Source organism: Chinchilla lanigera, unplaced genomic scaffold (genome assembly GCF_000276665.1).
Source record: "Chinchilla lanigera isolate Chin_1 unplaced genomic scaffold, ChiLan1.0 scaffold00019, whole genome shotgun sequence".
In the NCBI taxonomy this organism is placed as follows: Eukaryota; Metazoa; Chordata; class Mammalia; order Rodentia; family Chinchillidae; genus Chinchilla; species Chinchilla lanigera.
The window spans coordinates 21,434,336-21,457,150 of record NW_004955420.1 but is presented as its reverse complement, the minus strand read 5'-3'; the positions used below and the strand labels follow the sequence as shown (position 1 = coordinate 21,457,150).

At 47.8% G+C, this 22,815-nt stretch overlaps 1 protein-coding gene across 3 annotated transcripts in view; it reads right to left on the bottom strand.

The window, feature by feature from the left end:
• Dgkg (diacylglycerol kinase, gamma 90kDa) overlaps window positions 1-22,815 on the bottom strand; it is a 185,137-nt gene that overhangs the window by 24,501 nt on the left and 137,821 nt on the right. For all 3 annotated transcript variants that reach the window (XM_005383282.2, XM_005383283.2, XM_005383284.2), the window contains one exon: window positions 10,311-10,488. In XM_005383282.2, coding sequence (XP_005383339.1) covers window positions 10,311-10,488 — 178 coding nt within the window. The remainder of the gene's footprint in view (window positions 1-10,310; window positions 10,489-22,815) is intronic.

Genomic DNA, 22,815 nt, shown 5'->3' with positions numbered 1-22,815 from the left:
GGGTGCTATGGAGAATTGAGATGAGATGATTAATGTAAAATGTTTTAAGCATCTAGTGTTCAGTTCTGAGAAGGGGAGGAGATCTGTGTTGGCAGCGTGCTGGAGGACAGACGCAGGTCCCTGCGGAAGGCATCCATTCTGCCAAAGGAGGCCTCTGGTGATAGGGGCTGGGATGGGTGTGGAGGCCACAAAAAGCTGAGAAGTACTTAGAAAAAGCAGGAGCCTGCTGGCTGGCTGGTTGGTGGGACGAGAGGGATGACCCATGAGGCAATGTCCTCTTGTCTGTCCCTCACTTCTGTGCATTCTCCTTGGGCCCCTGATTCCAAAACCAGGGCCTTAGAGTTATAACCCTACTTTCTGCATTAGCTTTTCCACTGGTCTCCTTGCTGCCAGGTCTTTTCCCTTTCTTCTAACTGAAATTGTCTGTGATTCTCAGATCCTGTTGCTGCTGGGTCCTGCAACCTTATTCCTTCTTTATATTTAAAGGATCATGCACAAACTCCGGGACAAGATATGAAGAAGGATAAGGTTTTAGAAGTAGCAAAAGGGAAGACAGACATTCTTGATACGCTGCTTGTGTGTGCTCAGGCCTGGCCCATGTTCCCCTTCTCTCATTCACTGACTTTTCCAATTCTTTCCAGCTCCAAGCACTAGCACATGTGCGAGCACACATGTGAGCACACATGGGAGCATGGGTGCGTGCGCGCGCACGCGCGCACACACACGCTCTATCTTGTTCATTCATTCAGCCGTCAAATATTTATTATTCCCCTCTTGGTCTGTGGCATAGTGCTGGGCAGCTAGAGATCAAGTTCTGAAGAAGAGAACCTCTTTTCCCTTAAGGGAGGCTTCCATCCTCTTACGGAACTCACTGACTCTGCTACTCCATGGTGTTTGCCTATTGTACCAGTGTCAACATGAGTGTCCTGTCCTAAATACTTTTTATGTGTAGATAAGTAGATTGTGAACTCCTTGAGGGCTGGACCATGTTATATTCTTGTTGCCTCCTCTACAGTACCTGCAGCATCTTAAATACCTGAAGGCAGGTGTGAGTCCAAGCTCTGTCTGTGTGATTTCACCCTCATCTCTTAACCCCACTGAGGCTCTGGGTCCTCAAACATAAAATGGGTTAATACCTAAATATGCAAAAGTCTTGTCCCATAAATAGGTATTCAGTAAACAACAGTGCAATGTATATTTGTTGGCTAAGATTAAACACTGCTATGGATTGAATGTCTGTATTCCCCACAATTCATATATTGAAGCTCTAAGCCAGGCGTGGTGGCTCATGGCTGTAATCCCAGCACTTGGGAGGCTGAGGCAGGAGGATCGTTGCAAGTTCGAGACCAGCCTGGGTTACAAAGTGAGCTCAAGGCCAGCCTGAACTGCATAGAGAGACTCTGTCTCAAAAAAAAAAGAAAAAAAAAAAAAAAGACAAAAACATATGTTGAAGCTCTAACCCCAATTTGGAGGTGGGACTTTGGGAGGTAATTAGGTCACGAGGGTGGAGCTCCTGGAAAAGGGATTAGTGCCCTTCTAGGAAGAGATAGGAGAGAGATGATCTTTCTATGTGAAAATGCAGTAAGTAGTGTTTATTTACAAACCAGGGTGTGGGCTTTCGCCAGCTATTAGCTGCTTCCTTGATCTTGGACTTCTCAACCTCCAGAACTGTGAAAAAGAAATTTCTGTTGTTTTAACCACTCCATCTATTGTATTCTCTTTATTATTTTTCTGGTACTGGGAATCGAACTCAGGACCTTGCACTTGCCAGGCAGGAGCTTGTGCCCCTGAAGCTACATCCCTATGGTGCTCTCTTGTAGCAGTCCAAACTGGCTGGACAGACACTTCTTGTACAAAACAGAAACAAACCAGAAGCACTAATGTGCAGGCTGTGCCAGAACGTATGGCCAGCATGGTGTTTTGCTGTGGTCTCAGGAGGTGCACAGTGTTAAACGACCCAAGGACTGCTGCAGGGGGACCGGGACTGGTTTGGGAACTGAGACGGGCTAGCAGAAGAGGGAAAACTATAGTGTCTGGTCGTGCAAGGAACCTAGTTTAGACCTTCCTTCTGTGTGTGGACAGTGACAGATTCCTTGGCTCCATGGATCTATTCTGAGTGGCAGACCTCCGGAGGCAGGAATTAAGTTGTGCTGCTCCAGCTTGAACCTGTGTGAGCAAGTTTCCCTCTCCAGATGGTGAGCAGCTTCCCGAGGTAGATTTTTACCTCCGGCAGCCCCTCCCGGGTCTTGTGGAGAGGAAGGGGAAGAGGACATAGCTAGAGCCAGAGTCCTCGTCTTGAAAAGTCAGCCGAGGGAGAAGGAGGAGCTACTTTCTTTGAATTCTTAGTGAATCTGTGTTGAGCAGGGATATTCCAGCAATAGGGAGGCTGGCCTGGGGTTAAGGTGGCTACTGTGGTACAGAAAGAACTCCATCCTTACAATACCAAGACTTGAGCTCTAGTCCCAGATCCACCATTTAGTGTGACCTGGATAGGTCACTTTTTCTGATCTATAAATTTCTTCTGTGCATTCTTAGGGAGTACAGCCTGGGCCACTGACCCAGCTTCTCACCTGTCGGCATGTATATGAACGCTAGCGGGTCTTGTGGAAATGCAGAATCTGCTTCAGCAGGTCTGGTGTGGGCCTTGAGAGTCTGAATTTCTGATATGCACCCAAGCATTGCCCATGTTCCTGGTTCATGGGCCAGGAGAGATTACAACAAAAGACTGACTGGCCAGCTATGGCTTCAGGGCCAAATCCAGCCTGCTGTTTGTTTTTTTGTCAATAAAGTTTTATTGGCACACAGCCTTGTCTATTCATTTATGTGTTTTCCAGGGCTGCTTTCATGCTATGTAAGTGGAGTTGAGCAGTTGCATCAGAGATTGTACAGTACACAGAGAACCCCATTATTTTAATAGTTACTTATAGCCCTGTACAAAAAAAAAAAAAAACGTTGTCTAGCTCCTGTACTAGAGAACCAGAAGACTATTCTATGGGAACCAAGACATTCTGCCTTTCAGTCTGAGGCTGGACAAGTGCAAGCCACTTCACTTTCTGGTTCTCTTTCCTTATCTAGAGAACAAAATGATTTCCAAAGTTTTAAGAGGCTTATGACGCTAGCTTTTCAATACCACATAGAAAACATCTCAGTTTCTATGGAAACAGGCTTCTGCGAACCATGTCATGTGGCCTTCATTTGGAAGCTGCAAAAAAAAAAAAAAAAATCTGCCCTCTGAGGGTGGGTGTGGTTGGCCACACACCCATAATCCCAGGACTCTGTGGGCTGAGGCAGGAGAACTGTCATAAGTTTGAGGTGAGGCTGGGCTACGTGGTGAGTTTAGGATCAGCTTAAACAACAGAGTGAGACTTTTTGTCTCTCTCTGTCAAACACACATACACCTGGCCTAACCCTGCAGAGTCCAGGGAGGAAGCTCCTGCCAGATGTGATGAGAGGTCTGTGGAAACAGATCACACCACTGCCTGATACCGAGTGAGCTGGGGACAGAGAAGAGCTTGAGAGAAGGGGAGAGGGGGAGACAGATCTCCTGAGCTCCGACACAGGCTGAACTTGGCCCTGAGACTCTGGAACACCGCACACCAGCATCACTCACAAATTCCCTTTTGTTCAGAGACTAACTCAAAAATAATTTCCTAACTCAAGGCTCTGTGTGTGCCTGACTCTGGGTGCTTCTGGTCAACCAATACGCCTAAGCCCCTTTGAAAAGGTCTCCGAGGCTCTGCCATGCAGAGGGACTCTGGCACCTTGGACTTCCTGGGGAGCTTGCAGCCTGGCAAGAAAGGCTCCATGTTAAAAAAAAAAAAAAGTTATAGGAGATAGGAGAGTTCCTGCAGGCAGCTGTGAGCGGAGATACATGACTCTGAGTGTCCAGTTTGAGCAACAGGTGAGAGGCAGGGGTGGCGCAGCTGTGCGGGAGGCAGTGGGGAAGGGTGTGTAAGGAAAGGGAAGATAATGACTAGTCTGGTGCACATTGAGTCCGACGTGGGCTGCTTGAAGGGCTCAATGACAAAGCTGTGATTTTCTATGAAAAGCAAAGCAAAGTCTCTCTGTAGGCCTACAAACATCGAACAGGAAGAGCATGGATGTTGTCATGGTTACTTCCTAGCACTGAGGAGAGCCCCAGTGTACTCCCTCTAGTACCCGTGAAATTACTTAGGGGTTTCTTGCCTTGTTCTATCTTAGCCCACAGGAGACATCGGAACCAGAGACTTAGTTAAATGCATGATTTAAAGAACATTTAAATTTTCTTCCAACCCCAAAGTGTAGCAGTTGACTATTGCTCACTCTGATGGTCAGATCTCCACTAAATGGGAAACTCAGGAGGAACCCCGACAGCTCCTGAACCCACCAGGCCACATTCTGTTAGGTTTTATAAAACAGTGAGAGGAGAGCCACAAGAAACAATGGGTCCTGCACTCACAATCATTTGGGGTTCCTCAACTGAGCGCTAGAACGAGTCTGAGAGATGGGTGGTTGGTGTTCCATCCCTTGCTTTAGGATTCAAGTCACAGTTCACACAAGTAGTGAAAACCTACATAGGCACAGTGCCTAGATGACTGGACCACACATGCCTGCAAAGTAGCAGAGTCAACTAATCTTGCAGCAGGAAGGACTGCCCTCCCCAGGCAGAGCCTCCACATTTGGGAGCCCAGATCCGGAGACTATATTATGCGTTTGCCTGGAGAGAGTACCAGGCTGGTGAGCCTCAGCTGGACCTGGACAGCCACCCGCCTCTTCTTCTGTACAATTACCACAGCTTCTACTTAGATGTCTATCTGTGGGATTACTTTATTAAGCCAGACTCCCCTACTCCTCAGTGGCTACAGGGGAGTCATGGTTCAACCCCGGTACCTGGCACTTGGTAGGGGCTTTGTAAGTATGTGATGAATGCTCTGAGGGAAAGCTTGTCTGCGCCATGGGGAAAGTGACTCCAAATGAATATTCTACCAAAGATCTATTCTCCTTCTTTTTGTTACCAAGAATTGCAAAAAATTATTATCTAGCCATAGTCTAGGCAGATTTTGGCTTAGCTTAGAACCTTGTCAGGACTCCCCATTTGGAGCTTAAATGGGATGACTGAGAAATCGCATGGGACAGCCAGCAGGGACGAGCTGGGGTAACACAGACCCCAGGTTGCTGCGGGCTGCAGGCTGTACGGGGGCAGGTGTGAAGCTCAGCGAACTTTCCTGGGTTTGAGAAAAGATGTAGGGAGGCTTGCAGTTGAATTTTAAGCTGGGACCTGACAGAAACAATGGCAGAGCTCCCAACTTTGCTCCTCAGCATCACAGTGACTGATTCAGCTTTGTGCTTCACCTGGATTCAAGACTTGGCTCCCTCACTTCTCTGGACAGCCAGCTCAGGCGTGGCCCCCATATGGGTAGTGACGGCCAAACACATTTCAGCACAGTGGCAGTAAATAACCCTAGAATTCCAGGTTGTTAGAGCCCTGGACCCAATTCCTGAGCAGAAGTCAAAAGAGTAAAGTTCTAAATTTGGCCCCTTTCGTGTCATATACTAAATAACTTCCACTTAACCCTGAACAATAATTCTGATGACTGTTGATCAAGAGTCCTCACGTCCCACACAATCTGCTATGGGTGATCTCCTTTAACTCCAAAAACAACATTAAGGGAGACAGGCTATAGTTGCTCCATTTTGTAAACTTTGAAATGGGGGTTTGGAGAGGGTGACGGTTCATTCATTGTCACATAGGTGGCAGTGGCAGTGAGGCCTGGGTCCTCTGAACTCTTATTCAGTGATGAGTTTCTTGCACCACCATGGGCCCTCATCTGTGAATCCTTGATGTCAGGGGTCCCTAGCCCCCAGGCCACAGGCTGGTACTGGTCTGTGACCTGCTAGGAGGGAGGCTGCACAGTAGGAGGTGGGCAGAGGTTCGTCACTGATGCTTCATTTGTATTCACTGCCGCTCCTCATTGCCTGAGCTCCACTTCCTGTTGGATCAGCAGCGGCAGTAGATTCTCATAGGACTTTGAAGCCTACGGTGAACGGCGCATGTGAAGAGATCTAGGTTGCACACTCCTTTGAATCAACCAGAGCATTCTACTTTCACGGAACCAGTCCCTGGTGCCCAAAAGGCTGGGAACGGCTATTCTAAGCTATATTTGAATTACTTATGTGAAGATGACCAGCACACAGATGGAGCTCAGTGTGGAGGCCCTGTATCCTCCAGCAGTACCAAACTGTACCAAACCAAACCAAACCAAACCAAACCAAATCAAACCAAACTAAACCACACCAATCCAAGCCAAGCCAACTCAACCTAACCCAACCCAACCCAAACCAAACCAAGCCAAACCAAACCAAACCAAACTAAACCAAACCAAACCAAACCAACTCAAACTAAGCCAAGCCAACTCAACCTAACCCAAACCAAACCAAATCAAACCAACCAAGCTCAACTGATGTGCTCCAGCATACATTAGGACTAAAGGGGAGAGGTTATTTTTTAATTTTAAATTTTTTTTAGTTTGACCTTATCCTATGGTTCAAGCACTTTTATACCCATTTACTTTTTTTTTTTTTTTTTACTATTTTCTTTTTTGGCACCAGGAATCAAACTCGAGGCCTTGAGCTTGCCAGGCAGGCACTGCTCTGCTGAGCTACATCCCTGGCCCTATATCCATTCACTTTCACAACAAGCTAGGTATTATGATGCTCATTTTATAGATGAGGAAGCGGAGACTCAGGGTGTGAGGAATTTTCCAAAGTTTATAAAGCTGAAAACCTTCATGGTGTATATTTTATGCCCAAACTTAAATACAAGTTATCTAACTGTAAGCCTAGAGCTTTTCTCTGTACTCTGCTGCTTTTTTTTTTTTATTAGCGAGTGTTTTTATAGAGCTCACTCATGCTAATGTTGCATGCCTTCTGACTTGGATTGCTTTTCCCAGGAGAAAGATTGATCTAGGAGGAGAAATTTGACAGTAACCTCTTCTCTTGTCATTTCCTCTCACACTTCCAATGATAAAACCTTCCCCTCCCACTGCTTTCTTCTGATTTTGGCCTGTCTTCCAATCCCAGTGAAACTGCCAAGGAGTAAAGAATCCCCCAAACGAAAGAGCCTGCACATAGAGCTCCCTGCTGTCTCAGCCACCAGCCTATAGGTCCTAGGACAAAACACACAGAAAGATACAAAAATTTGTGTACAGTTCTTTACACAAAGAAGTCAATGTAGACAAAATATATCTATCCAGACTTCAATTTTGTGGAACTGCAAATAATCTCAAAATACGATTTCCAGGATTGCTTATTTTATGGATAAGGAAAATTGAGACCCCGGGATAGCAAGAGACATGCCCAAGATCACATACTAATGAGGGAGGCAGAGTCCAGAATGAATCCAGATCTCTCTCCTGACTCCCAGGCCAACAGTGCTTGTCCACTAAGTAAGTTGCCTCTTTAGCTTTGCCCATGAATGGCTCAACTTATAAGAGATCGTGGCCCTTTTAAGAAGCTAGCTCCGGGTTTGTGTCTCTCTCCAAAGCCCAGAAGCCAGGACCTCTTCGTTGGCCTCAGCTTTGATCAGCTCATGTCCTCATCTAAAGAACAGGAAGTGGCTTCAATTTTAGCGCTGAAAGCACATTCTGGGGTGGGAAAGGGGGATTTGGGGAAGAGAGTTCCTGTGAGTGATGGTAAACAGCGATCAGCAGATACTTTACTCTGGCTTAAAGAAGGGGAAGCTATAAAATCAGACACTGAAGGGGAAGATGAAGGTTGATCTTGAGTCTTAACCAGAACATGACCTCAGCAAGAGCCTCCCCAAGCCCTGTGGCAGGGAGTGGGGAGGGTTCTGCTCTGCTCATTCCCTTCTCTGTTCTGATAATGCTCGATGCTGAGGTGGGTGCCGAGGCAGGAGCACCAGGGTGGGAAAATTCGGAGGAATTTTATACAACCTCAGCGCTCCCTCCACCGTCTGCTAGTACTCATAACTTCCCCTGCCAAGGGAGGAAGGAGGAACACATTATTCAGTTTAATAATTTATACAAATTGAAAAGCTTACTGTACAAAATAAAGGGGCCCTAGGAGGACAACGGAGAAATAAAAATTCCTACATCCTCTTCTAAAGACGGAGGTGTGGGGATGATGTTTCTTGATGACCTCACCCAGGAATAAAACAACTTGACTTTCTAAAACATGGATATGAGACAAGCAAGTCACTCTGATGATGAACTAAGCTTTGTCTCTTTCTACTGGTGGGATCACATCCGACCTTAGCAGTTGTAGCCTGGGACATCCAAGAACACAGAGCGAGATCCACGCAATGCTAGGAAGAGGCCGTGGGCATTTATTTGTCTGTATCAGTGGTTCTCAAACCTAGCCCCCCAGCAGAGTCATGTGGTGAACACATTACAAACTGAAATTTCTAGGAAGCAACTCAGAGGTTGCTTAAATAGATCAGATAGGGCCTGGGAATCTTCATTTTCAATGAGCAGGCTTGATTTCAAAACCAATGATCCAGTTCAACCCCATCCATCTATCAAAGTTTTTACACAAGATTCTGGTTATATAGCAAAGAAAACTGAAGTGTCACACACAAAAAAATAGGTTGGTAGCAACATTTAGACTAGAACTCAGTTCCCCGGCTGTGAGTACAGGGTCTTAGACAATGGCCTTTCACATACTTTTGTCCTCCAGCTCCCCACTGGGCCACTGAGAACCCATGAAGATCAAACAGTCCACAGAGGAACCAGCTGCCAGCTGTGACTGGGTCCCCATTCCTGTCACTGTGGAAGTGGATAAGTGGCTGTGGTGAAGATTGTTTTCAGGGCACTCACAGAAAGCTATCTTCTGTATTCCGCTGGGGTCCAAGTGGAGGGACCTGCATAGGGCCTCTAAGGCATACTACTCTGTCACTGCAGACTGTAAGAACAATGGGTTTATAGAAGCAGCCTGCTGTGTACAGGCACCAGAGAGAGACAGGCAGAGCAAGTGAAAGCAACAGTCACAAAAGGTGAGGTCCGGCCAGCATATTGGTGCACGCCTGCTATCCCAGCACTCTGGAGCCTGCAGCAGGAGGATCCCAAGTTTGAGCTCAGTCTGTGCAACTTAGTGACATAATGAGACCCTGTCTCTAAATGAATGAAAAATAAGAAAGGGTTGAGGATGTAGCTCAGTGCAAGGTCCTGAGTTTAATCCCTAGTAGTGGGACGCCAGACCACATGGGCTCCAGGTCACACACTAAGACCCTTGGCTTTTGCTCTCAGCCACTGAGGGATTTTCAGCAGAGGAGCAGCATAATCGGACGTATTTTCACAGGGGTCTCTGATGCAGTGGTGAGAACAGACTGCACTTAGCACGTGTGGAAGTAGGGAATTCAGAGAGGAGGGTCTACAGTAATCCAGGGAACGGAAGATGGCATCTCAGAGCAAGATGGTAGGAAAGTGGATGGTGCGAGGTTGTTGGACCCCGGATATTTTTAAAAAGTAGAGTTGAGAGATTTTCTCACAGACTGGATGTGAGATGGGAGATAAAAAGAGGAGCTGTGGATGGTGCCAGTGCTTTGATTTGGGTACCAGCAAGGCCGTAGTTGCCGTTAACTGGAGCAGACAAGGCTTGGGGTGGGGACAGCGGGCATTTACTTGTGGACATGCAGAGCTTGTGGAGTCCGTGAGTCACAGTGGAGGAATTCTGCACTGGCCGCTGGGCACCCAAGCATGGGGCTCAGGGAGGATGGAGAGAGGTCTGGCGGCATCACAGGCACGCACGTGGTATTTAAAGTCTCAGGACTGGATGATGTCATTGAGGGAGAAAGCCCAGGAAGGAAAGAGGGTCAAGGACCCTCCATGACGATCCTCTGACATCAAGAGGACACAAAGGAAAGAGATTCGAAAGTGACCAGTGAGGCCGGAGGAAATCAAATAGAGTCCAGAAAGACAAAGTATTTCCAGGAAGAGGGAGTGGCCATCAGGGCCCAGCGCCCCTGCAGGTGGAGTGAGACTAAAGCTGAGAAAAGACTACTAGATGTAGACACTGATGACCCTGGTCAGTGTGGCAGGAGCAGCATTCGACACACCTAACCTTACGGAATCTCACAGTTCGACTAGGGCTGTCTTTATCCCTTTTTGTGAATCTTGTCCTCTCACTTAGCTTGCAAACTTTTCAAGAGCAGGGGAGATGAGTCAGTGCAGCATCCTCAGAGCACCAGATCCCTCCCAGGCTAGCGGCCTTCACTGAGCCCGCTGAGGTCCTGACACAGTTTGCTAGCACTCCCCTAACTCTAACCTCTTTACTGGGGCACTGGTCTAGACCGACCAGCCTCATGTCCGGCTTACCTTGGACGCAGAATTTCAGTTCCTTCGGATCAGTGATGCTCTTCCTGCTTTCCCGGATCACAGCCCTGTTCTTCTTGGTTTCTCCCCAGAGATTGGTGCCTCCGTACATGCTGGGAATGTTGAGGATGGCAATGCCCTCCAGGAAGATGTTGCTCAGGTCTACCTCAACTCCATCACACTGCGGAACACAGAGCAAAGGCCACCTGTTAGTGTCCTCAGTGGATTGTAACCCAAGGTGCCACGTGCAGGTCTGTGTGTGTGCGTTTGTGTGTGTGTGTGTGTATGAGAGAGAGAGAGAGAGAGGAGGGGGGATTGGGGCTCTCTTCAAGGATGTGACAGGTCCTTAGTCACCAGAAATTGACTCCTTGGGCAAAATCAGAAATCTACTCCTTGGGCAAAGTTGCTCAGGCCCAATGCTTTAATCCTTGTAGTGAGATGAGGCGATCTAGCCCTGGTGAGCTCTGGGGAAGATGACACAAGACTTCTATAGGCCTAGAAATGTTCTAGGGATGGATCCCCAGTCAGGTGCCAAACTTTTCTCCACTTCACGCTCATAATCATCAATCCTGTCCCTTCCTAACCAACGTGAAGATTTACAGTGACACTGAATCCAGAACCTAACACATAGTAGATTCTCAACAAGTGACTGGCACATGTCATTTAATTCCCTCTTATTTCATCCCTCCTGTGAAAAGTACAAGATTTTAAGATTTGGAAAGCTTTCCGGATTTGCCTGTCTCCTATGTCTGTACTGTAAGTGCAAGGCTGGCATATGTGCTTGCTGATGTAGCAGAATTTCTTTCTCATCCTCTACCACCCACATCCCCCACCAGGTACAGCAGGCCAGAAGGCTCAAATCTGCATGGCTCGCACAGCTGTAAAGCAGCCCACTTTGGCACTAAGCTTACCAACACAGCAAGAAAATTTTCAGCTCTGATTTTCCCTCCTCAGGTCTACAAATCATATATTTCATTTACAGAAGAACAAACCGGACCCAGAGACATGAGCTGTGTTATCCAAGATGACACAGAAGATAAGTACTGAGCAAGGATTCAAACTGAGGGAATCTGACGACAGTGTCCAGACTCTTTATCTTGCTTATTGTGAGAAAGGAAAAATCAAAAGCATACAGTAAAAGTCTTCTGTCCATGAGGTTCCCTACTTCTATGGTTTGATTGTTTCTGCCAAAACTCCTGATGAGAGCTCACTGCCTTTGTAATAGTATGAAGAGGTAGCACAGTTGGAAGGTTATTAGTGTGTGGGAGGACATGATTACATCAATAGCTTTACAAGAAGAGGAAGAGAGTGGTGGTATATGTCTGTAATCCTGGCTACTTGGGAGGCTGAGGCAGGCGGATCACACATTTGTCTTTTTGAGACAGGCTGTTGCTGTGCAGTTCTGGCTGGCCTTGAGCTCACTTTGTACCCCAGGCTGGTCTTGAACTTGCAAAGATCCTCCTGCCTCAGCCTTCTGAGTGCTGGGATTACAGGCATGTGCTACCATGCCCGGCTTCAGGATCACACATTTGAAGCCAGCTTGGGCAACTGATGGGCAACTCTATCTCAAAATAAAAAATCAAAAGGGCTAGGGATATAGTAACAGAAGGCTTTCCTCCTGCTTGGAGAAGGCCCTGGGTTCAATCCACGATATTTGAAAAAGAAAAAAAGGAAGCGAGACCTATGTGTTGCCTTCGGACTCTGCAGAATGTTCCCATTAGCAAGAAGGCCCTCTTGAGTTGCAGCTCCTTCCCTCCACCCTGGACCTTCAGAACTGTGAGTGGAATAACCTCTAGTCTTTTAAAATTACCCAGTCTGCACTATTCAGCCATAGCAACAGAAAATGGGCTAAAATTCCTATACACTCACTTTCAGGAGACGTCAACGGAGTAGGGATGGGAAGGCGGGGCTTGTTTCCCTTCGCACTGTCTTATCTCCTGATTTCTTTCCAGTTCTTAATGGATCTATGTCATCATCTCTCTGACTTATTTCCCAACTACAGAACAAGCTGCTCTCCTAACTGGGAACTTATTTCTTCACTGAGAAGTTTGGATAATGTGAAAGGTCTCTTTAGGCAGCTCCGCATTCTCTCTTCTTGCTCCCATGCAGGGGTCCTCTTCTCCCTTCTGAAGGCAGAAGGACCCTCCTCTCTCCTCCAAGGAGCCAGCCCACCAGGCGCAGGATGGTGGCGGCAGCCATCACTGAGCCTATATGCAAGGGCACCGCCACCTGCCACATTAGCTTTTCTGAACACCTCCTGGATTACCTTAGTGACTTTGCTATCGGTTACTATGACCACACTCTCTTTACATTTGGGGAAACGGAGGCACAAAGGAGGCTAACTTGCTCAGTGTCACACAACTGACACATGGAGACACACTGACTTGACAGCAGGCAGTCAAAGCCTAAGTCTTGATCACTCCTTTATTTCTCTTTTGACTCACAATTCTCCTAACCTTCTCCTGTGCGACCTGGTTTCCAGACGTTTGCTCCCTGAGCTGTCTTGATCTGCACACACTCCAGTTTGTTAGCTGCCACGCCAGCCATGACAGCAACACCAAGGACAGGATCTGACAGGACAGGTGGTAATGACACCAGCACTTCCTGGGCTGAAATTCTATGACACTATCATGCCCCAGAAATGAGATAACGTGCAAAGCCCGTGGAAGAGCTCAACACATGCCATCTGCTACCATTATCCTTACTGTTAAATATAAAAGACCTGTGAGCCTGCTCAGTCAGCTCTTCCCTATCCTGAACTTGTGAAGGTTTTTTTTTTTATTTAGACTTTGGGTTTTATATTAATATAAATTAATTTCATCTGGCTTTCAATCCAAGCCTCCTCTGGCCCAATCAGATCCTCATTCTTTGACCCCTTGTCATAGCTCCCCTATTGTTTGGGGTTGAAGTATCTGATACATGTATGCAAAGGGCAAAGGCAGGGACTAGTACCTCTCCTTGGTCATTGTAACATAGCATCCATGGTACATTAACAGCCCTCAGGTGTGACAGTTATATTGGGGCTGCATCTTTAGGAGTGTACTGTCATCAACCTACCTTTCACTAAAAGGTTGAATCACAGAACTCAGGAGATAAGAGAGACCTCAGTGAATATGCCTCATTGCTATAGTTTAGATGGAAAATGTCTCCCAAAAGTCTCATGTTTTCAGAGGTGGGGCTTTGGAAGTTGACTGGATCTTGAAGACACTAACCTCATTAATGGAGCAATCCACTGAGTGTTCATAGCTGAATGAGCTCTTGGGATGGGGTTGTTGGAAGTACATCACTGGTGGTGCCTTTGGAAGGTCTACCTGTTCTCCGGTCCTTCCCCTGCTCTCTGCTTCTTGGCAGCAGAAATGAGCAGCTTTTGTCTGCCACACTCTTCTACCATGTTTCTGCCCTAAAGCCAGCTAACCTTGGACTGAACCCTCTGAAACTGTAAGCCAAAACAACCTTTTCCTCCTTTAAATTGTAAATTTTGTCCCAGCATCAGAAAAGTGACTAACATATCTCTCTTTCATAAAGGAGGCCTACTGACATTAAAAACTTCTCTGTGATCATCCAATTTATTAACTATGGATTAAAATCTAGGTCTCTAGATCTCTATTTTATGCTCTTTTTACTAAAACATAAGATGCTGTGTGAAGATCAAATAAGAGCATTTTCTAAATGACTCCCCTACAATCTCCATCAAGAAAGGAATAAAAGAATTCATATTAAGGCACTAATATCAGTCTGTAAATCAAGGATTCTTCAATCTATCCAAGGACTGAAGCATATCAATATGTGATTTCCAGAACATATCTTTTTCCTATTTTTTGAAAACTGGGATGACATTTGTCCATCTGTTTCTCATTGGACAGAACCAGACCTCTTTTCTGGGTTTGTTAGTGTAGCCCCTGACCGACACCTAAAGGTTTATCCAGCAACTTGAATTCATGTGCCTGTATATTTTCCAAGACCAATAATTTCTCTTTTGCTCCGCCTTGGGCATGGTAGCCACCATTAGCTTCTGTTCTTCCATGTTTAGTTTAGGGTTACCACTCTCTTTCTCTGGGAAAGATGAAACCTCTGCTAGAGTAGCAGACTGGAGCTATGCTGTCCACCATGGTCTGCTCTGGCTTCAGAAGTCACACTCACAGGTCTGCTTTGCTTTTGTGCAGTCATAGTTGGCTTCACATTTACACTTTTGCCTTTGCATTTATGGGTGCAGTTTCTATAAAGTATGGGCTCAACCAGGGCTCCCTGTTGTGGTCGCAGTGACTGAAACATGAAAAGCAAACTCCTTTCCCCTTTCTTCTTGCTGGGATTAATGACATGTTAGAAATTTGTTTTGGAATATCTTCTACCCTATCATCCTTCATACACATAATTCTTTTCTCTGGTACCGGGAACCGAACTCACGACCTTGAGCTTGCCAGACAGACGCTTTGCCGCTGAGCTAAATCCCCAGCCCCCATACACATAATTCTTAATTAGGAATTTGGAATAGAGTTCACCAAGTCATGCTTTGCTTCTCCCACACCCTGAAATGAGCTTCCTTCAACTCTGTGCCCAACGTTGTTCCCTCTTTCTTATCTCCTGCTAGGCCAGGTCGTCATGTCACTTGGTTGAGCTGATTAGAGTTAGTTACATTGATATCGCCTCCATTTTTTCACTGTTGGTAGAAACAGCCTTCTCTTTTCTGAGAAACAGTAATACTTACAGCTCATGTGTGGTGAGTACTTCCTTGGGCACTGACTGGACTGGCCCTGCGCCTTTATTACCTCTCAAGATCCTCATGATGTGGGAGGCACCATTGCTACCTTCAACAGACGGGTCTCACCGGGGGAAGGTGTTTGCTCAAGGCTACAGAGACTAGACACTTTATGTGGATGCTAGACTTCCAGCAAAATTAAACTTGTCATAATAATTGAAATCTCTCAGTACTACTCCATCCCGTATTGTCAGCAGTGCATTGATGTTGGGTATTAGTATTATTATTATACCTTGACTTGGTGCCAGTATTTTTTTAAAGTATATTCTAGCAACAACCCTTGGCAAACAGTAACCCACAAAGTCACCCGTCTTCCCTGATGGCAGTTTTACGTGCACCGCTGTGCGCTTAAAGTGTCTGCTTCCTCCGTGACCAGTCTGAAGTGCTAGCTATTAACTTGGTAAACTGTTAACCTTTCCCTGGGAGCAGCCGTTCATTCTCACTCTGCTTTCTGGTACCCCCCTTCCCCCACCGGATTCTTTGTACCTGGGGCAAATGGACGTGGGAGGAGCCTGGGGTCTGTTTGAGGTTGACCTTCAGCTGCTGTCCTGGCCTTTGGAACAAACCTACTTGGAAAGGGAGAAGCCGCGGAAAGCGAGCGCCCGGGCCGGGAGACAGCGACAGGGGTTTAAGTCTTGGCTCTGTCACTTGACAGATGCGTGATTCTGGGCTGCCCCCTTAACCTTTTCATTTGTCATCTGTAAAATGGGAGAACAGAACTAAATCTAGCTCAAGAGTTTTCTTGGTCCCTCAAAGACAGGCATGCTCCGAAACTGCCTGCGTCATTACTGCTGCCCCCAGCTTTGTGTCTCGAGGTCTGCTTCTTCCTGACATCTTTCCCTCATTACCCGAGGCTTTGCTGGGAGCACTTTCAAGAGCTGTGCTGGTGACAACCTGGTCTGCCCGGCCTGGGTGCCCATCTCCGCAGTTCTTGGCCTCGTCATCGCATAGGGCTCGCACTTGGAATCGTGCAGCGATCTGCAGAACGCCGGGTCTCAGGGAGACTCCTCGGGGAGCCCGGAGAGGAACAGAGTCCGCCTGAACCGACCGCGGGTCCCCGGGGGTTCCCGAGCTAAATTCCCCGGCTGTTCCATGACGTCCTGCGCCCCTCCCCGGGCGGCTCCCGGGACACAGCAAGGAGGGCGCGATCCCTGCGCTCAGCCCTGGCCGCCGTTCCTACCCGAGGCTGGGGCTCCCCTCCCAGGGGAGGCCGCGCCGCGGCGGCGGAACTGGGTGTGTACAGCGGGGCTGCGCAGACGGCGAGCTCCGGTCTCCAGCAGCCCGCGGGCACACGCGCCCGAAATTACGCCCGGGTGCGTGCGCGGCCAGGTGCCCGACGGCGGGCCGCCCGGGGCCCAGGCAGGAGCAGGCAGTGGGGGTAAATCGAGGCCAGTCTGTTCCTGCCCCCTGGAAGCCGGTCAGGAATATGCAGGAGCCCCGCTGTGCCTGCGCGCAGCTGTCGCCTGTGTTCCCTCGGTTCCCCTGGTGACAACAGCGCTTCCAGTTAAGGTTTCCCGCTGACCCAGCGATGGCTGGAGGATTCGGTAACGCGAGACCAGGCTAGCAGGCGAAAGCGGGTCGGGATCCCATAAGTCTGGGCAGGCCCTGGACTTGCCCAGTTGTCTGTCCTCGCGGAGAGAGACAGAGAGCTGGGAGCCAGGGCGTGCCACTTCCCGCCCCGCCTCGGGTTTTCTGCGCCCTGCTGCTGCCCAGGGTCGCGGAGCAGGCCTGCAAGTCAGGCCTCGGGAACCCACTTCTGAGAGTCGTCAGGAGGAGAAACCACAATACATTTGATGACCTGTTTCGGTTTTTAGCAACTAGAAAACTTCTACTAATCTCGATTCACCGTGCCTCGATCCGGCTCCTTGGTTTGCAAGACACCTGCGGGTGTTTCCCAGCCCGCATAGGCAGCGCCTGCCTGAGCTGACCTCCTGCAGCCCACGCTGGACCTGGAACCCAGGCCTCAAGGGCTCTGGGGACTTTTGCCCTCTTTCAGCTTGAAGTTTCTCCTTTTTGGCTTAGCCCAGTGTATCCTTCTCATCTTTGATGACCCCTTGGTCTTTCTTTTTATTACAGATCTTTCCAAACATAAAGGAAAGAAGAGAGAATAAATCCTCACGTGCCCCCAAACCCAGCCTGAGTAATAGCAGTCCATGGCTAATCTTGTTAAGATCACTTTCTCCCATGCACACTGAACTATTTTACAGCAAACCCTGATTTTCTATCCTTTTATGCATAAATATCTGTGTATCTTTAAATGCAAGGCCTAAAAGAAAAGAATCGCCTTACTGTTATCACTCTTAAAGAATCACAATAATTCCCTAATAGCAATAAATATCCAGTAATGGTTCACTTTTCTTCAGCAGTCTCATTTGAAAAAATAGCTGGTATGTCTGAAAGGTCTACACACTGCCTTTAGTTGATGTATCCTTTGGGCTTCTTATAATTTATAAATTCCAGATTTTTTGGGGTCTAATTTATTGAAAAAATAAAAGGGTCATTTGTCCTGAAAAGTGGGGTTTCCTCTGACTTTCTGTGTACAAAACTACTTCAGGGTCTTAAGAAAATGTGAGTTCTGATTCAAGAGGTCTGGGGTGGGGCCAGGACTCTGCGTTTCTTTCTTTTTTCTTTTCTTTTCTTTTTTTTGTCTTTTTGAGATAGGGTCTTGTTGTGCAGTTCAGGCTGGCCTTATGCTCACTTTGTAGCCCAGGCTGGTCTCGAACTCACAATGATCCTCCTGTCTCAGCCTCCTGAGTGCTGGGATTACAGGTGTGCGCCACCACGCCTGGCTAGGTTGTGGCATTTCTGATGTTCTGGATTTTGCACACTACATCTCTGAGGTGCCTTTTAAACATATTCTGTCTGGGAAAGATTCTCGCTAAATTAGTCCCTTTAGATCCAGAGGTTTGAGCAGATTCATGATTGGCTTTTGGCAAGAGTACTTCCCATTACCTCTCATTAAGAGGCATATACTTTGGTTGTGCCCTCCCTTCTTTTTTTGTGTGTGTGATGTTCAGCTCTAACACAGGGTTCAGGTACTGCCAGTCTAAACCCCCCGTTACATTTCTTAATCAGCCAGTAATGAACCTTGCCTAGACCCATTACCACAGCTCTGACGACAGGATGCCCTTGAGGACACTCCAGTATCTTTCTTCCAAATCTTCATAGATGTCACTGTCTCCATGAATTCTTTTCTGTGCATTCTCCAAAAGGGATCTTTCTTCCTCTCCTCTCTGCCTTTGAACTCTTATGGAGTCAAAGACGTGAAGGGTCGCCCAGTGATCTCATTTTATAGACGAAGCTACGGTGGTGAAGGAAATGTCCCCGTGTTACATGGTTAATGAGAGTCGGCTGATTTGGAATTAAACCTGCAGTCATTTGGACTGACAACCAGGAAGGCGTGAGTGACTTCATCAACAGGAACTCTGGCCATGGGATGAGGGCCGAAGCACAGAATCTCAGAATGGAAAGTCAGATGGAACACTGGAGATCGCTCTTAATTACTGAAATGAGAACGAAGAGGCTCAAAGTTGGCAAGTGGCCTGCCTGGATCACACAGCTATTTGAAAGAAGAGCCAGGACTCATCCAGGGACAATAGGGTATTTAGGAGGTAGAGTCAGAGGAGCCATGGGTTTGGTGGCAGGACTGGAGAGGAAAGTTGAGAACTAAAGGGGTCACTCGATTGAGGATAAAGTTTTTCTGGATGTTTGAGTTAGGGAAGATAATCCGTTACTACTCGTAGGATGAGTGAACGTACAGAGGGCAGAGGAAATGAGGGATGACTAGGCTAGAAGTAGGGGGAATGGAAGAGAAGATACTGAAGGAGATAGGGGACACTGGCTTGGGGATAATACTGGGGTCCTTTCCTTTCCCAGTGAATGAGAGAAGCGGGTGAGGTAGCAGCTCTTTGAAGGAGGAAGTAGGGAAATGCCGGGCCATGTCTAGAGATACCGTGGGGAAGGGACCCCACCCTGACACACCTGAATGGGGCTCCGATGAGTGGGGCAGGGGGCGAGGGTGGTCTCCCTTGATGCCCGCGCTCCATGTCAGAACCTTGGGTAGGCCCTGAAAGGCAGAGGGGTGGCTGATTTACACCTGACTGACTTTTCTCACCTTACCTCTGTGTAGCGCTGGGGATGGAACCCAGGGCAAGCTCTCCACATCTGAGCTATGCTGCCAACCCCTCTGCTTCTGTGGTGCAGGCCCAGGAAAAGACACGGGTCATTGTGCTCACTCACAGTGGGGACATTTCCGCCAGGGTGGGAGGGGAAGAGATGACCCCTCTGAATTTGCTAGGGAGTGGGAAGGCTAGACGCTGGAAAGCTGGACCTCATAGGCTCCCTTTGGTTTGGAAAGGTGAGTAGCCAAGGAAAATAATAGCTGGACCCTAGTAAAAGCCACTCATCAGAGCCTGGACTATTTTGTGTAGAGGGCGCAGAGCTGGGGCCTACTTAGTCTCTGCTGTACATTCTGCCTAATTTGCCTGGCAGCTCTTTTATGTCTAGCAAAATCCCATCCTTCCATGAGGTTAGGAGGTTCTTCTGAGTGCTCTCCTAGAAAGCGATCTTCCCTTTCTCTTTCACTGCTTTGTTTTTCCCTTGGTATCGGAATGCATATTTTGCTATGTGTTATGTATATTTGCCGTTTCGAAGACTCGAAACTCACAGAAGGTAGGGACTGTATCTGCACAGCTCTGTGTTCTCCGTAGATCCTGGCGTATCTTACCCATATCAGGTTTTCAGTGTACTTATTTGTGAATTGAAAGAATGTGGACACATTTTAAAATGAAAAGCCAAGCTGTCCCTTGAGGAAATCTGGTAAGGTTTCCTTTCTTCCAGATGAATTCCCCCAAGTTCTCTGGATGAATATAACGACCAAGTAAGGTTGACTGGATCCAGGATAGGAAAAGCTCATCTAAGTCTGGGTGAAATTGCTCTCTGGTCGAGGCGAAAGGAAATCTGTACCCAAACACCTGCTAGCGAGAACAGGGGACATGGGCATGTTTCATATGACAAAGCATTAAGAGTCAGAAGACAAAAGCACCCATTCAGCCCTCAAGAATAATGAGAACCCACTTATTCTCTGTTGGACCCTGGGGATGGAGCAGAAATAGGACAGGGTCCCTGTCCTCAAGGTGCTCAGGGAAGGTCAATTCTGGAAGCATGGTGTGCTGCTGAATGCTTAACAGCAGGCTTTTCAGGAAAACAAACAGACAAAAAGCAACCCTGGTTATTGTAGCTTATTAAATACTCCCATTATAGTCAATTTGAAAGCACCCAAAGGCATTCCTGAGATTTGGGAACAGATGTACCAGCAAGCAGGCTGGCTCAAGTTTACCACTGGCTAGAAGCAATGAGACAGAAAAGGAAGTAGATATCGTCCTATCTGCAGGGCCTATGGCCAGCATAGGGAAATCTACTATGAGTAAAAGAAAAACAGCCAAGGCAAACAATGATATCTGTTATCCCTAGAGAAGAACTAGAGAGAATGCTTTCAGTGTTGATCATCTGATGTGCACGGAGAAGAAAAGGTGCTATACGGAGCGGTGCTGATAACATTATTGCAAAGACAGTCCAGTACTATCTACCTGCGAAGGCTGGCTTGACACAGAGGTGAGTCTTCTAGGACAGTGGCTTCCCGCACATTTAGAGTGGCTCTTTTACGTTGTTCTAGGAGCTGATGACTGTGGTGGGCAGTTAGCTAACATATGGTCACAGTGTCATTAATATTAACATAGATCATTTTACTGAGCAACTGTTATGAAGCGGGCACTTTACATCTTTATGATCTTGCAATGCCAGTGTTTGCAACCTCCTTCTTGAAGAGGAGGAAGCAGTGACTCAACCTCTCTAAGGAAGGCTGCTCTTTTCCAAATTTATCAGGGTTTGTGGTTGTCTTCATCAGCCTTTAGGTTTTCTGCATGAGATACAAGTGACAAGAACAGGCGGCCAGCCTGACCCAGAGAACGCATACCTGATGCCTGTTACGCTTACGCTTCATTATCTTTGATACCACATACATTTATTTATTTATTTATTTATTTTTCCGGTACCAGGAATTGAACTCGCGACCTCACGCTTGCCAGGCAGGCGTTGTGCCGCTGAGCTAAATCCCAGCCGCTTGAGACCACATTTAGAGTATTCCGGATCCAAGGGATTTGAACTTTTCATTTTAAGGAAGCCATTGCAAGGGGCTGGGGATTTAGCTCAGCGGCAAAGCGTCTGCCTGGCAAGCGCAAGGTCGTGAGTTCGGTTCCCGGTACTGGAGAAAAACAAAACAAAACAACAACAAAAACAAAACAACAACAAGGAAGCCATTGCAAAAAAAATGTCAAGAGATGAGCTGTGAGGGTAGTTATGGACCTGTATACCGAGGCATAGCAGGAGCCAGGGATGTGTAGCTCAGCAGGGATTAATGCAAGACAATGCGTGAGAGACATTTCCAGCCTTCTGAAGGACAGTCATCTGGAAGAGTGAGGTGGTGTGTTTTGTGTGACGCTGAAGGATGGGACAAGTCCTGATGGATAGGGATTTCAGTCGTGCATCTGTGGACACCTCTTATGCCCTACTGTGTTCCAAGCATTGTGCTAAGTGCTGACCAGGGAAGCGGAAGGTAAGAAATGGAACGGAGAACTCTTGAGCAACATCAGGAGGGTCAGTGCTGTCCAGCAATGGGACAGCCTTTTTGAGAAGTAGTGAGCTTCCTACCCTTGGAGCATTGAGAAGGAGGAGGAGGAAGAGGAGGAGGAAGAGGCAGGAGACCCAGTGATTAGCATGTGCTAGAATGAATCTTTTATTGAGTGGTGAGTGGGGCTAAATCTCCTCCCAGTGCAGAGATTCCAAGTTCAGAATTTGCTTTGGCTGCCTAGGGTGCTGCCCTGAGAAAGTGTCACCGTGGCATTCGCCTCTCCTGTGCTGCCAGCCTTGTCCACCCAGCTGTGTGCTCCGCGTTCTTGGACGGGGGGCTCGGGTGGGCCGTTAGGCTGGCAGGCGCTGCCATCTGTGACAGGGCTGAGGGAGTTCTGGCAGGTCTGTGTGGGCTCAAGGAATGCGGTGTTGAAGCCATGTACACACAACCTGCTAAAGAACATCCCATGGGCAGAAAATGTTTTCTTCCTCTTTAGCCCTCCTCTGTTGCCGTGCCAGATGGGCACAATAGTGCCTTTGAGAGGGGCAGCTGGAAGAGGGGGTTGGCAGGGAGGTTGGAAGTAGAACACTGCAGCTGGGGATGGGGGGACCAAATTCATTTCCAGGAGTGAGCCTGCACTGGGTGCCAGTTTCCAAAACAAAACTGCTGTTTCTCAGAGCTCACTGTGGTGGGTTGCCTCAGACTTGGACAGAGGGCAAAGCCATTTCCTATCTGCTGCTCCACCCTCTCCAGGCTTAGAAAAACCCTGGTGTATTAAAGCATTCTTGCTCTGGGTGCAGATTAACAGGCTTTGCTGTCTGTCTGGGGGAGATGAAACCAGTCTGCGCTGGATGGGGCTTTACCAGCGGCCCAGTTCTCCTGTAGAGACAGCAGGAGTGGTGGCTCCAGGGACTGGCAGGGCTCAAGGGCAGGTAGACCTCTGAGCTGTGAGAAGGGCTCAGAAGAGAGACCCCTGTTGTGCCCTGCGGGGTCATTTCCTCCAACCTCACCGTCGCCTGGCACTCGTGCCTCCATATGGACTCTGCCCACTCGCTGTCTTAATTCTGTTCAGTGGGAAAGAGGTGGGAGAACCCTGGCATTTCCTGTCCTGGTTCACAGTTGTC